The sequence below is a fragment of the Passer domesticus genome, chromosome 1, assembly GCF_036417665.1.
Source record: "Passer domesticus isolate bPasDom1 chromosome 1, bPasDom1.hap1, whole genome shotgun sequence".
In the NCBI taxonomy this organism is placed as follows: domain Eukaryota; kingdom Metazoa; phylum Chordata; class Aves; order Passeriformes; family Passeridae; genus Passer; species Passer domesticus.
Genome location: NC_087474.1, coordinates 160,849,404 through 160,863,524, shown reverse-complemented (window position 1 = coordinate 160,863,524; position 14,121 = coordinate 160,849,404). Strand labels below are relative to the sequence as shown.

At 50.0% G+C, this 14,121-nt stretch overlaps 3 protein-coding genes across 3 annotated transcripts; all 3 read right to left on the bottom strand.

Annotated features, from left to right (window-relative positions):
• Window positions 1–1,923: 1,923 nt before the first annotated feature.
• Window positions 1,924–2,253, bottom strand: LOC135285109 (feather beta keratin-like). The gene has a single exon (XM_064397460.1). The coding sequence runs from the start codon at window positions 2,251–2,253 to the stop codon at window positions 1,924–1,926; it is 330 nt and encodes a 109-aa protein (XP_064253530.1).
• A 5,508-nt stretch (window positions 2,254–7,761) lies between these two features.
• On the bottom strand, window positions 7,762–8,103 carry LOC135290381 (feather beta keratin-like). Its single transcript, XM_064404293.1, has one exon. The coding sequence runs from the start codon at window positions 8,101–8,103 to the stop codon at window positions 7,762–7,764; it is 342 nt and encodes a 113-aa protein (XP_064260363.1).
• Window positions 8,104–11,207: 3,104 nt separating this feature from the next.
• LOC135284415 (feather beta keratin-like) lies at window positions 11,208–11,579 on the bottom strand. The gene has a single exon (XM_064396287.1). The coding sequence runs from the start codon at window positions 11,577–11,579 to the stop codon at window positions 11,208–11,210; it is 372 nt and encodes a 123-aa protein (XP_064252357.1).
• Between the last annotated feature and the right edge of the window lie 2,542 nt (window positions 11,580–14,121).

The window sequence follows — 14,121 nt, the reverse complement described above, 5'->3', positions numbered from 1 at the left end:
CAGCTGTGCCAGGTAGAGGTGTTGTACCTTCAATCACATTCCCTTCCTCCATGCTTTTCTCCCAGCTGGCAATGGCTGACATTGAACCATCTTTTTCCTGTTGGTTGTGCTTTGTGTGTGTCTTGGTGCCCCTCTTCCTTTTACAGTTTTGATATCCAGGGTCTTTTGTGTCATTTTTTGGTCTAAGGACTGAGGTCAGTCTCTCCTCTGGGCAATGTCTGGTTGTCAGAAAGAGGATTGGGCAGTTGCCCTGGGTTGTTGGAGGAGAGCATTGCATAATCCTTGAGAATACCCCAGGCACGTCCAGATTATGTCAGTGCCCAGAGTGGTGCCCTGATGGCCTGAGAAGGCTCTGAAGGGCTGGGTTCAGGGGCTTGTGGTCAGTGTCCCAAAGTCCAGATGGCAGCAAGTCCACAGTTCTGTAGCCCAGGAGTTGGATCCTTTTGGCCAACACTGAAAACCTGAGTAGTCCTTGACATCTACTGGAGCTCAGCAAGGGCATCTTTTGAGGGCTCTTTTTTGGTAGGAGTCATCCCAGGTAGGAAGTAAAGTCTCTGAGTAGCTTGGAACAATGGCTTTCTTCTCTGAAAAAGCCTTTGTGGTTGTGGTTGAGAAGAAATGGACCAGGAGGTGTCCCTGGGTGGGAAAAGGAACCCCAAGGTTCAAGGGAAGTAGTGGGAAAAGGGACCCCAAGGTTCAAGGGAAGAAGTGTGAAAAGTGTTGTGATGAGACAGGGAGAGGTGACTCTTGCTGTCTCCTGAAAGCTGGTCACATCCCATGTGAGGTGCTATGACCAGCCCTGGGCTGCTGAGCATGAGAATGAAATCCATTTAATGAATCCAGACCATTCCAGGACCAAAAATGTTCTAAAGAAGCTGGGGGACCTTTTCTAGAGAAGAGGATGGTGGAGCTGAGACTCCCAGCTGAGAAGGATGGACAGGGGTGTGCCATCAGTGTTTCCAAATCCTGAATGGTCAGGGATGAAGATAAGGGAGCCCGGCTGTTCTCAGCATTGCACATGTGCAGGGCAAGACAGCAAGGGCAGAAGTGAAGAGAGATTTAACTCCATGGGCAAAGAAGCCAAGAATCGTTCATCATGAGAGTGGAAGAGGTTGTAGTGTGGAAGAGGTGGTGGAGTCTCAATCCTTGGAGATCCAAATCTGACCTGTCTATAGTGCTGGAAATGTTCTCCTGTTGGTCTTGCTTGACCAGGGCAGTTGAAGCACCTGCGCTCCAGAGCTCCTGCACATGAGGTTGATGTTGTTTCTCTTTTGGCTGGGAGGCTTCAAGAGTCCTGGCCAGGAAGAGAGTTTGTCAAGTGTGCACTGGTGTGGAGTAACTTTTCCATTTTTGTTCCAAGGAGTGAATTGATATGTCAAACACTTGGGTGGAGCAAGTTTGCAGGGCCTGTGACATGTTCTGGAAGGTGTCCCTTCCTGTGTTCCCTATGACATAATTTGTTATTAGTTGTTTTGATATATATGTAAGGAAAAGTGTTGTTGCCCTGTTCCACATGCTCCCAGTGGCTTGTTCAGCCCTAGAATGTGATGGGTGCAGAGGTGAGAGCATTTTAACAAAAAAAAAAAAAAAACAAAACAAAAAACAAACAAACAAAAAAAACCCACAAAAACCCCCCAAACAAACAAAAAACAAACAAACAAACAAAAAACCCCAAAACCAAAACCAAAACAAAACCAAAAAAAACCCAAAAAACCCAAAAAGCAAACAAAAAAAAGAGGCTTCCCAGGTTTAAAGCAGGAAAACTTTATTGATATGAAAGAATGAAGAGGCAGGAGAAAGAAGTGGAAATAATATGTTATGAGGTGAGAGCATGGGGACCATCAGCTGATTTGATTTGCTTTGCTTTCAGGAGCTGTTGCCAGAGGCCAGAGCTGGTGGTGTCGGGAGAGGGGCTGGGAGTCCTCAGCAGATGTAGCCACCCCTTCTGCCATAGCAGCCCAAGCCTCCCAGCCCATAGCCAAATCCATGGCCATAGCCAAGGCCAAAGCCACCAAATCCACCAGAGATGGGCTGTCCCTGGGCACTTAGCTCAGCACCCACGGCAGCGGAGGAGGTGGATCCGACGGCGGTGCTCTGGGGGAAGGAGGTCATGATGGGTCCTGGCAGGGTGACCAGCACAGGGGCAGGGTCGATGATGACACGGGAATCTTGGCATTGCAGGGCACAGGGCTGGTTGCAGCTGTTGGCCAGCGGGGTGGGTCCGCAGGGTCGGCAGATGTTGTTGCAGGCCATGGGTGTGGTGTGGAGGGTGCCTGGAAGAGAGAAGGGTGAGGAAAGGTGTGGGGTGTTGAGGGGCCATGATGCAGGAGGGCAAGTGAATGTGGAGGCTGTTATGGGGCTGTGGGGAGGTGTGAGGGCTGCTGAGGCTGGGGCTGAGAGTGCTGAAGGAGAGGGACCAGGGGTGCAGGGGCAAGAGCGTCAGGGTCTTGAGGCTCACCTGGTAGTCTGCAGCAGGAGAAGGCGTGGGGAGAAGTGTGTGATGAAGAGAGGCTCTGGACTGGCTTTTATGCTGGATCTGGATGGGCGGGACAGCCTTGTCCCATGGCCTTGGGGCGTTTTGAGGTAGCAGCTCTTGCCTTGCTCAGCCTGATGAGTCATGAGCTGGGCAGTGTTTTTCTTCATGTAATTCTGCAATTTCATGTCCTGCTCTTCAGTCTGTGTCCATCTGACCTTGGCGGCAGCTTTAGGGTGAGAGTTGGTATTTGGGTAGTTTTGATTGCTCCATGCATGCCGGGGGGCTGAATAAACAACAACAGCTCTGGAGATTTACAATGTCATCAGTGATGTCATTTTGTGGTACTCATCTGCTGTGGTTTGTGGGTGCCTTGTGATGACTGGGACTCTGTTCTGTGCCACTGGATTTTCATCAGTCATTGTGTTGCACCCAGGAATGCTGAGGAAGCTGCTGATGTCCTGGGGAGGTCATTCTGCAATAACTTGGCAGGATTCCGGTGCCTTTGAGCACTTCCTAATGAATGAAAGAGAACTCCTGGCCTTGTGTCTCGAATGGGATCAAGGGAGAGGATCCGGCATAGCAGAGGCTGTTCAGGCTCAACTTGTTCCATTTGTCAGGTCCATTTGGATTTCTGCAATCTACACAACAACATACACTGTCATTTAAAGTATATTTCTTGACCTCATTCATGTATCTTATAAACAAACTACAAGCCCATGTTTGCCCAGGCTGGTCTGTGATGTCAATGCTTTTATTCCGCATTCAAGGCACAAGGTTTCATAATTTAAATCCTCCAAGTCTTAATATTTTTTTTCCTGTTAACAAAAGCTAATTGTCACTAATGGATGATGAGTGACCTCCTCCTCCTCCCTCCTATGTCAGGGTGCTGGCAGTCCTATGTGGAATTCTGCCATTCCAAGCCATTTTCCAGAGGTCTTGTCCATCTGACTTTGATGACAATATTTAAATGCAGGTATTAGAGGTTAAATGCTGGTGTTGATAGCCTTGTCGGGGCAATGTGAAGATGTGACCCAAGCCACCTCATCAGCGAGGTCGCCCCAGGGCACTCATGTTCTGTTTTTTGTGGGTAGATTGTGAAGATGGGTCCCAGACCATCATGGCTCTGTCAGGCTGGTCTGGGCTTTGCAGGAACGTTGCTTGTGAGGGTGTGCTCCTTTCATCCCATTGTTTCCATCCCCACCCTGTTGCCATTTCTCCAGGTGTTTTTGTATCTCAGATCTTTCCCATTGCAGATGGAAAACCAATCCTGTTGTTTAGGGAGGATCCCATGCTGCCCTAAGTCTTCTGTTGGTCCATCCATAGCACTTGTCTCTTCAAGGTCACACTGTGGAGTCACAGTGCTGGGCTCTATCTGCCACATGGAAAGGAAAAATGGTGAAGGATAAGGAGAACAAGACATGTGAGGAGAACAATTCTTCAACATTGATCAATCCACTCTTTGGGCAGCAAAAAAACTCCAGCAGTTCCAAAGACAGGATTAGGAAAAGAAATAAAAGCACATTGAGGGCAGTGCCCATCCTTTCAGCCACCACTGGCTGGACTCCACAGTGGAACACAGACATGGATGTGGTTGATCAAGAGCAACTCAGGGAGATCAAGACAATGATGGAAATGGGGCACCCTTAAAGTGAGATTAAACAAGGGACATGGAATTTCAGGGAGGAGACAAAATGAAAATAGAGGTGTTGTCAATATGCCATGGCATGACCCAGTGTTAAATCCCCAGTTCTCCAAAGCTTCTGCTGAATTCTCTGCGTGTCCTGACACTTGCTATTAACAAGAAGATATTGGTCATTAATTTTCTCAACTAAGGTTATGCCAAGGACAGATGGACACAGCCACAAGGGAAAGAACACGGAATTGCAGAGTTGCAGGAAAGAAAACATTCCCCTACTTGTGACTCATCAGGCTGGGCCAGCCAAGAGCTGCTACCTCAAAAATGCCCCAAGGCCATGGGACAAGGCTGTCACGCCCCTCCACGATCAGCATAAAAGCCAGCCCAGAGTCTCTCTCCCTCACACACTTCTCCTGACTCCTTCTGCTCCTGAAGACAATCAGGTGAGACTCAAGCCCCTGACACTCCTGCTCCTGCATCCCTAGCCCCTCTCATCCAGCACGCTCAGCCCCAGACTAAGCAGCCCTCATGCCTCCCCACAGCTCCACAACAGCCTCCACACTCCCTCACCGTCATTCATTAGGGCCCCTATCACCCCCACACCCCACACCCTTCCTCACCCCCCTCTCTTCCAGGCACCCTCCACACCACACCCATGGCCTGCAACAACATCTGCCGACCCTGCGGACCCACCCCGCTGGCCAACAGCTGCAACCAGCCCTGTGCCCTCCAATGCCAGGATTCCCATGTCATCATCGACCCTGCCCCTGTGCTGGTCACCCTGCCAGGACCCATCATGACCTCCTTCCCCCAGAGCACCGCCGTCGGATCCACCTCCTCCGCTGCTCTGGGCGCTGAGCTCAGTGCCCAGGGACAGCCCATCTCTGGTGGATTTGGTGGCTTTGGCCTTGGCTATGGCCGTGGATTTGGCTATGGTCTGGGAGGCGTAGGCTGCTATGGCAGAAGGGGTGGCTACATCTGCTGAGGACCCTCAGCACCACTCCTGCCACCAACCACCCACTCCCTGGATCTCATCTCAGGCATTGAGGATGCATCTCTTGCCTAAGGGGCTGTACTCTCAAATGGACTCAGCACTTCCTGCTCCTGCTCTCAGGGCACCAAGCAAGGCAACAGCCAGGGGGCCATCTCAGGCTGCCTGCAAACATGACCCATCTGCCTCCTACTCTTCTCATCTTCCTGCTCCCTGCTCCCTGCTCTCTACTCTCTACTTTGGCTCTGTCCAATCCCCTCTGCTGCAAACCCCTTCTTCCAGGTCAGAAATCATTGGGCAGCTCTGCCTGGCTGCTCCAACTGTGGGGCAGGAAATCCTTGATGCTCTGGCCAAATATACTGCAAGCAGAGAACCTTGGCTTTTGGTCATCCTGATTGCACCTCAGCCCAATTCCCTTCCACTGGCTGCTCCTGCTTTTTCACTACTTTGTCTCAATAAAATTTTTCTTGCATCACAATTTCAGCTGTTTTCTAAATGGATTCATAATAAACTGGATGTGAAACCTGTTTCCCTTGTGCTACACCACAGGAGAGCAGGAATCTGGAGTCCAAGTGTCTTCAGGAGAAGTTTAGGTTGGATATTAAGGAATCTTCCTTCATGGAGAGGGTTGTCAGTGATGTCACAGACTGCACAGTGTAACTGTGGGGTCATCATCTCTGCAGGCATTTAATATCCCTGGAGAGGTGTCACTTGGGGACATGGGTTAGTGGTGGCCTTGGCGGCTGAGGGAATGGTTATACTTTGTATTTAAAATTTAGCTCTTCTGCAACAAAAATATTTTTAAGATGTGATCATTCAGTGCCCGATTTTGTAGCCCTGCTTTAATCGTTGTACTCAATGTCAAGAGGCTTTTCCATCAGAACTGACTCCATGTGTGTTGGTGGCACCTGTACAACGGAGCAGAGGCAGAAGGGGAGGGGTGAGCCAGGCCTTTGGGGTTTTGAGTTGTGGCAAGTGCTGAGGGGTGAGGCCACTTCTCTTGGAGGATTTCCCTTGAGGAAATGGTGCTTGGCCGAGCTCTGTGTCTGCCCTGTGTCAATGACTCAGCCTGGGCATGAGGAGAGAGCTGTGGCTGCTGTTGGACACAACCCTTTTGTGAAGACTTGGAGGCTCCTTCCACTTCCACAATCCCAGAGAAATCGAGCAAATCCAGGTTGCCTGAGAGGGCAGTGAGTGTCCTGAGAGTGGCTGTGGGGCTGGGCTCAGAAGCTGGGCATCAGTGGCCCAAAATTCAAATCAAGGCAAGTCTCAAGGGAAGCAGGTCAAGAGTGGTATCCAAGGGGCCAACCCTGTTCAACATCCTTAAAAATAGCATGGGCAATAGGATTGTTGTCCCCTCAGCAAGCTGGCACCTGATGGAATGGCTGAGGCACCATTTGGCTGTGCCACCACTCAGAGGGAGCTGTTGAATGAGGGTTAAAGGCATCTCCTGAAGTTCAGGAGGGGAAAATGTGAAGTTCTGCATTTGGGCAGGAATGGCAGTGGGCCCCAGGCCATGCTGGGGGCTGAGAGGCTGGCTAGGAGCTTTTCAGAGCAGGACCCTGTGGTGCTGGAGGAGAACAAAGGGACTGCAAAATCTCAATGCTTTCCTCCCTGGAAAAGGCATCACCAGTATCCAAGATAGATTTCTGGCAATTCTTGCCATCAAGTTGGGAGAGGTGGCCTTTCCTCTCTTTAGAGCACTGGTGGGGTCCTGTGTGAGGTGGTGTGGGCAGATCAAGACCATCCAGGGAAAGAAGCAGAAGGGCTTAGTGAAACAAGACCAGATCAGAGCGACCAAGATACTGACTGAACGGGCAGGAGAATCATTCCTAGAGGGCAGAAAGTGTAAGGACTTCAAGCAGAAAAGGTAGTCCCTGACAGCAGGAAATGAAGTTGAGGGAGATTGGCTGTTTTCAACAGTGCACACAGGAGAAGGAAAGGGGGGAAGGGAAGAAACAAAAACAGATGGAATTCCATGGGGAAAGAAGGCAAGAATTTTTGAGTGTGGGAGTGGTCTCGGAGTAGAAAAGCTGGTGGAGTTTCTTCTGTGAGAACCAAAACTGAGCTGGCCATGGTGCTGGAAATGCAGCCCTTGCTGACTTTCTTTGAGGAGAGGGAAACAAATCACTTTTATTCAAGAGTTCATGCCCAAGTGAATGATGTTCCTCCTGTTTGTTGGGTGGGTTCAAGAGTTCTGATGGGGAAGAGAGTTTTTCAAGTGTGTGCTGGCACAGGGACATTCTATCAGAGCTATTAGCAGGAGAGCATGGATGTGTCAAAACCTTTGGGGCAGTGGGTCCTACATCCTGGAAGGTCAGTCCTTGTCCCCTCCTTCCAGTGCCTGCCTTGGTTATTGTTGCTGGTGACATCTTACCTAAGAGAGCTGTTCTGCTTTTTTCCATCCACATCAACAGCCTACCTGGCTTTTGGTGGGTGAGGATATGAAGCCAATGGAATTCAAAAAGATGAGGAGGGAATCTCAGACTTTGATGCAGTAAAATTTATTGAGGGAAAAAAACAAAGACAGGTGAAAGAACTAGAAAGAATCCAGTATGAGAAGCAAGTAGGGCGACAATCAGCTGAGGCCATATTCTTGCAGGAGCTGTTGCCAGAGCTGCAAGTGCATTGCTATGTCAGGAGTGGTGCTGAGGGCCCTCAGCAGTTGTAGCGATAGCCCCTTCTGCCATAGCAGCCCAGGCCTCCCAGCCCGTAGCCAAATCCACAGCCATAGCCCAGGCCGTAGCCAAGGCCAAAGCCAGATCCACCAGAGATGGGCTGTCCCTGGGCACTGAGCTCAGCGCCCAGAGCAGCGGAGGAGGTGGATCCGACGGCGGTGCTCTGGGGGAAGGAGGTCATGATGGGTCCTGGCAGGGTGACCAGCACAGGGGAAGGGTTGATGATGACGCGGGAATCCTGGCATTGCAGGGCACAGGGCTCGTTGCAGCTGTTGGCCAGCGGGGTGGGTCCGCAGGGTCGGCAGATGTTGTTGCAGGCCATGGGTGGGGTATGGAGGGTCCTGGAAGAGAGAGGTGTGAGGAAGAGCAGCGCTGTGGGGCTATGACAGGCCATGATGCAGGAGTGTGAGGGAGTGTGAAGGCTGTTGTGGGGCTGTGGGGAGTCGTGAGAGCTGCTGAGGCTGGGGCTGAGCATGCTGGAAGAGAGGGGCCAGAGGTGCAGGAGCAGGAGGGTCAGGGGCATGAGGCTTACCGGGTTGTCAGCAGGAGGAGAAGGAGCGAGGAGAATTGTGTGAGGGAGAGAGGTGCTAGGCTGCATTTTATGTTGGTCCTGGAGGGGTGGGATAGCCTTGTCCCATAGCCTTGGGGCATTTTTGAGCCATCATCTCTTGGCTGGAACAGCCTGGTGACTCATGAGGTGTGGAGTGTTTTCCTTCATGCCATTCTACAATTCCATGTCCTACTCTTCAGGCTGTTTCCATCTGACCTTGACGGCAGCCTTAGTAATTTGGTATTTGGGTCGATTTGATTGTTTTATCTGTGTCAGTTCCATGTGATGTTTCCATGTGTGAATAAGCAACAATAGCTCTGGAGATTTGCAATGTCATCAGTGATGTCATTTTGTGGCATTCATGTGCTGTGTTTTGCCAGTGCCTTGTGAAGACTGGGTCTCGGTTCTGTACCACTGGATGTCCATCAGTCATTCTGTTGCACACAGAAATGCTGAGATAGCTGATGATGTCCTGGGGAGTTCCATCTGCTATTCCTTGGCAAGATCCCAAAGCCTGGGAGCTGTTTCTGATGGATGAAAGAAAGCTCCTGGCCTTGGCTTTTGAATGGGATCAAGAGAGAGCATATTTAAAATTAGAGGAAGCTCAGGCTGAGCTTAATCTAGTATTACGGTCCATTTGGATTTCTGAAATTTCTATGACAAGGTACTCTGCCATTTAAACTGTATTCCTTGACATTGTTAAGAAATCCTGTAAAGGCATAACAAACTGGGCTTGATCCCCTTTTTCCCAGGCGTTCTCTGGCATCAATTAACTTATTCCACATTGAATCCTCAAGTTTCATAACTCATAACCTCTAATTGTTAACATTGTGTTCCTGTAAGCAAATAATTACTAATGGAGCATCAATGAGCTCCTCTTTCCTTCGCTGACAAGGTGGGTGTGTGCCTTTGTGGAATGGTGCAATTACATATGCTGCTCCTGAGGCCCTGTCCATCTGTGATGGGAACTTTTAATTGCAAATACTAAGAAGTCAAAGCTCTGTATGGATAATTTGTGTCAGGGAGGGTAGAAGGCATGTTCCAAGCTTTGGAGAGGTGTGGTGTCATCACTGTGGTCACCTCACGGCCCTCGTGTGCCATGGTTTGTGTGTGCCTTCTGAAAAATTACTCCCAATTTCTCACAGTTATGATTGGCTGCTCTGAGATTGGCAGCTGTGCCAAAGAGGAGGTGTTGCAACTTCCATTGCCTCCCATCCCACCACAAATTTCTCCCAGATGGCAAAGGCTGACCTCAGACCTCACTTTCAATTTGGACATGCTCAGTGCATGTTTGGATGATAGTCTAACCTCAAAGGTTTTGATATTTTTGGTCATCCCATGGGAAGAGTGCCAAAGGCTGAGGCCACTTGTGATTGTCTGAATGAGGATTTGGATGTGGCCCAGGGTTGTGGGAGACAAGCATTTCATGAGCCTCAACCACCCAGGCAATTCCTAGCGTTGTAGAGTGAGAAATGTCTGAAGGGCTGGGGCCTGTGGCTTGTGGTCAGTTTCCCAAAGTCCAGATGGCAGCAAGTCCCCAGTGCTGTAGCCCAGGAGTGGCACCCACTGGGCCAACACTGAAAACTTGATGAGTTCTGGACATCTGCTGGACTTCAGCAAGGGCAGCTGCCAAGTGTTTTTGCATGTGAGGATTCATGCCATATAGGAAAAAAATATGTGGTCGTCAGTTGGAACAATTGTTTATCTTTCTGAAAACACCTTTCAGAGTGGTTCTGGGTTAGAAGGAATGCAGCAGGAGGTGTCCCTGTGTCATTGTGGGAAAAGGCACCGCCAGTCTCCAGATCAGGACTGGGGAGAATTGTTGTGATGAGGCAGGGAGATGATGTGATGAGGAGACTCTTGGTGTCTTCTGAGCACTGGTGAGGTCCCATGTGAGGTGTTGTGTGCAATTCTAGTCTCCCCAATGTGAAAATGAAGTCATCTTAGTGAATTAATTAACAGCGACCATTTCAGAAACTCCAGGATTCTGGAGGTGCTGGGGAATCATTCCTGGATGAGAAACAGAGAGAGCTGGGACTCGCAGGGGTTGAGGGTGGACAGGGTGGTGTCATCAGAGTGCACAAATCCCGGATGGCAGGGAATAATGGTGAATGAACCTGGCTGTTCTCAGCAGTGCACATGTGCAGGACAAGAGGTCAAGGGCAAAGGGAAAACAGATGGAATTCCATGTGCAAAGAAGTGAAGGATTTCTCATTTTGAGAGTGGTCACAGAGTAGAAAAGATGTTGGACTGTTGGTCCTGGGAGAGCCAGTACTGAACTATCCATGATGCTGGGAATCCTGCACATGTTGGTCTTGCTGGAGCAGGGAAGTTGAAGCACTTGCACTCCAGATTTCCTGGCCAAGTGGAGGATTTTGGGACTCTTATTGCTGGAGGGGTTCAAGCGTGCTGGTGGGGAAGAGAGTTTGCCACGTGTGTTCTGACACAGAGTGACTTGACCAGAGCTGTACCCAGGAGAGCATGGATGTGGCCAAGGCATTGGTCTATCAGGTGATGGTTTTGTGTCATATTCTGGAAGGTGTCCCCTCCTGTGCTTCCTATGTCCGAAGTTTTTATTAGTTGTTTTGACATATTTGTGAGGGAAGGTGCTGATTCACATACTCCAAAGGCCTGTTGAGGTGTGGAATGTGCTTGGTTAGGATGTGAGACCACTGGAATTACAGAAGAGCAGGAGGCGTATGAGGCTTTGATGCAGCACAACTTTATTGAGGCACAGGAATGAAGAGACAGAAGAAAGGAGAAGTCAGGATTTGGTGAGAGGTACAAGTAGGAAAATGACCAGCAATGGTGCTTTGCTTGCAGGAGCTGTTGGCAGAGGTCACAGCTGGTGGTGTCAGGAGTGGTGCTGAGATCCCTTAGCAGTTGTAGCCATAGCTCCTTCTGCCATAGCAGCCCAGGCCATAGCCATAGCCCTGCCCGTAGCCAAAACCACAGCCAAGGCCAAATCCACGGCCATAGCCAAGGCTGTAGCCAAGGCCAAAGCCACCAAATCCACCAGAGATGGGCTGTCCCTGCACACTGAGCTCAGCGCCCACGGCAGCGGAGGAGGTGGATCCGACGGCGGTGCTCTGGGGGAAGGAGGTCATGATGGGTCCTGGCAGGGTGACCAGCACAGGGGCAGGGTCGATGATGACACGGGAATCCTGGCATTGCAGGGCACAGGGCTGGTTGCAGCTGTTGGCCAGCGGGGTGGGTCCGCAGGGTCGGCAGATGTTGTTGCAGGCCATGGGTGTGGTGTGGAGGGTGCCTGGAAGAGAGAAGGGTGAGGAAAGGTGTGGGGTGTTGAGGGGCCATGATGCAGGAGTGTGAGGGAGTGTGGAAGCTGTTGTGGGCCTGTGGGGTGGTGTGAGGTCTGCTGAGGCTAGAGCTGTGTGTGCTGGAAGAGAGGGGCCAGGGGTGCAGGAGGGTCTGGGAGGGGATTGAGACTTACCTGGTTGTCAGCAGGAGCAGAAGGCGTGTGGAGAAGTGTGTGAGGGAGAGAGGCTCTGGACTGGCTTTTATGCTGGTTCTGGAGGGGTGGGACAGCCTTGTCCTATGGCCTTGGGGCATTTTTCAGGCAGCAGGTCTTGCCTGGCTCAGCCTGGTAAGTCAGGAGTGGTGGAGTGTTTTCCTTCATGCAATTCCATGTCCTCCTCTTGAGGCTGTGCCCATCTGACCTTGGCAGCAGCTTTAATAATTTGGTATTTGGGTCGATTTTGTTGTTCCATATGTGTCAGGGATGGCTGAATAAACAAATAAGGTCTTGTGATTTCCAATGTCATCAGTGATGTCATTTTGTGGCACTCATGTGCTGTGTTTTGCCGGTGCCTTGTGAAGACTGGGACTCTGTTCTGTGCCGCTGGATGTCCATCAGTCATTGTGTTGCACACAGGAATGCTGAGGGTGCTAATGATGTCCTGGGGAGGTCATTCTGCTATAGCTTGGCAAGATCTCAATGCCTGGGAGCGGTTCCTGATGGATGAAAGAGAGTTCCTGGCCTTGTGTCTGGAATGGGATCAAGAGAGAGCATATTTAAAATTAGAGGAAATTCAGGTCGAACCTAATCCAGTGTTACGGTCCATTTGGATTTCTGAAATTTATGTGGTAATGTACTCTGCCATTTAAACTGTATTCCTTGATGTTGTTATGAAATCCTGTAAAGAAACAACAAACTGGGCTTGATCCTCTTTTTCCCAGGTTGTCTCTGACATCAATTAGCTTATTCCTCATTGAAGCCACAAGTTTCATAACTCATAACCTGAAATTGTAAACATTGTGTTCCTGTAAGCAAATAATTACTAATGGAGCCTCAGTGAGCTCCTCTGTCCTTCCTTGACCTGGTAGGTCTGTGCCTTTGTGGAATTGTGTAATTCCATGTGCTGCTCCTGAGGCCCTGTCCACCCGTGCTGGCAACTTTTAATTGTGCCTGCCAAGACGTCAAAGTTTTCTGTTGATGATTTGTGTCAGGGAGAGCTGAAGATGTGACCCAAGATTTGGAGAGGTGTGGTGTCATCACTGTGGTCACCTCATGGTCCTCATGTACCAGGGTTTGTGGTGGCTTTCTGAAAAATTACCCCAATTTCTCACAGTTATGATTGGCTGCTCTGAGACTGGCATCTGTGCCAAGGAGGAGGTGTTGCAACTTCCATTGTCTTCCATCCCTCCATGCATTTATTCCCCATTGGCAAAGGCTGACCTCAGACCTCACTTTCAATTTGAACATGCTTAGTGGGTGATTGGATGATAGTCTAACCTCAACGGTTTTGATAATTTCAGTCATTCCTTGGGCTGAGTGCCAAAGGCTGAGGCCACTTGTGATTGTTGGAATGAGGATTTGGAGGTTGCCCAGAGTTGTTGGAGACAAGCATTGCATGAGCCTCAACAACCCAGGCCAGTCCAGCTGGTGTCCATGCCCAGTGTAGTGGACTAAGAAAGGTCTGAAGGGCTGGGGCCTGCGACTTGTGGTCACTGTCCCAAAGTCCAGATGGCAGCAAGTCCTCCATGCTGATCCCTGGGCCCGCACTGAAAACTTGCTGCCTTCTGGACATCTGCTGGACTTCTAGCAAGTGCACCTGGTAAGTGTTTTTTCACCTGAAGATTCATGCCAGGTAAGAAGAAATATCTGAGTGTCACTCAGAACAATTATTTTCATGTCTGAAAACACCTGTCAGAGCAGTTCTGGGTTAGAAGGAATGAGTCAGAATGTGTCCCTGTATCGTTGTGGAAAAGGCACTGCCTGTCTCAAGATCAGGACTGGGAAGAATTGTTGTGATGAGGCAGGTAGATGATGTGATGAGGAGACGCTAGGTGTCTTCTGAGCACTGATGATGTCCCATGTGAGGTATTGGGTGCAATTCTAGTCACCCGAATGTGAAAATGAAGTCATCTTAGTGAATTAATTAACAGCGACCATTTCAGAAACTCCAAGATTCTGGAGGTGCTGGGGAATCATTCCTGGATGAGAAGTGGAGAGAGCTGGGACTCCCAAGGGACGAGGGTGGATAAGGGGGGTGTCATCAGAGTGCACAAATCCCGGATGGCAGGGAATGAAGGTGAACGAGCCTGGCTCTTCTCAGCAGTGCACATGTGCAGGACAAGTGGGCAAGGGCAAAGAGAAAACAGATGGAATGCAATTGCTCAAGAAGTCAAGAATTTCTCATTTTGAGGGTGGTCACAGAGTAGAAAAGATGTTGGACTGTTGGTCCTGGGAGAGCCAGTAAAGAACTATCCATGATGCTGGGAATCCTGCTCATGTTGGTCTTGCTGGAGCAGGGAAGTTGAAGCAGTTGC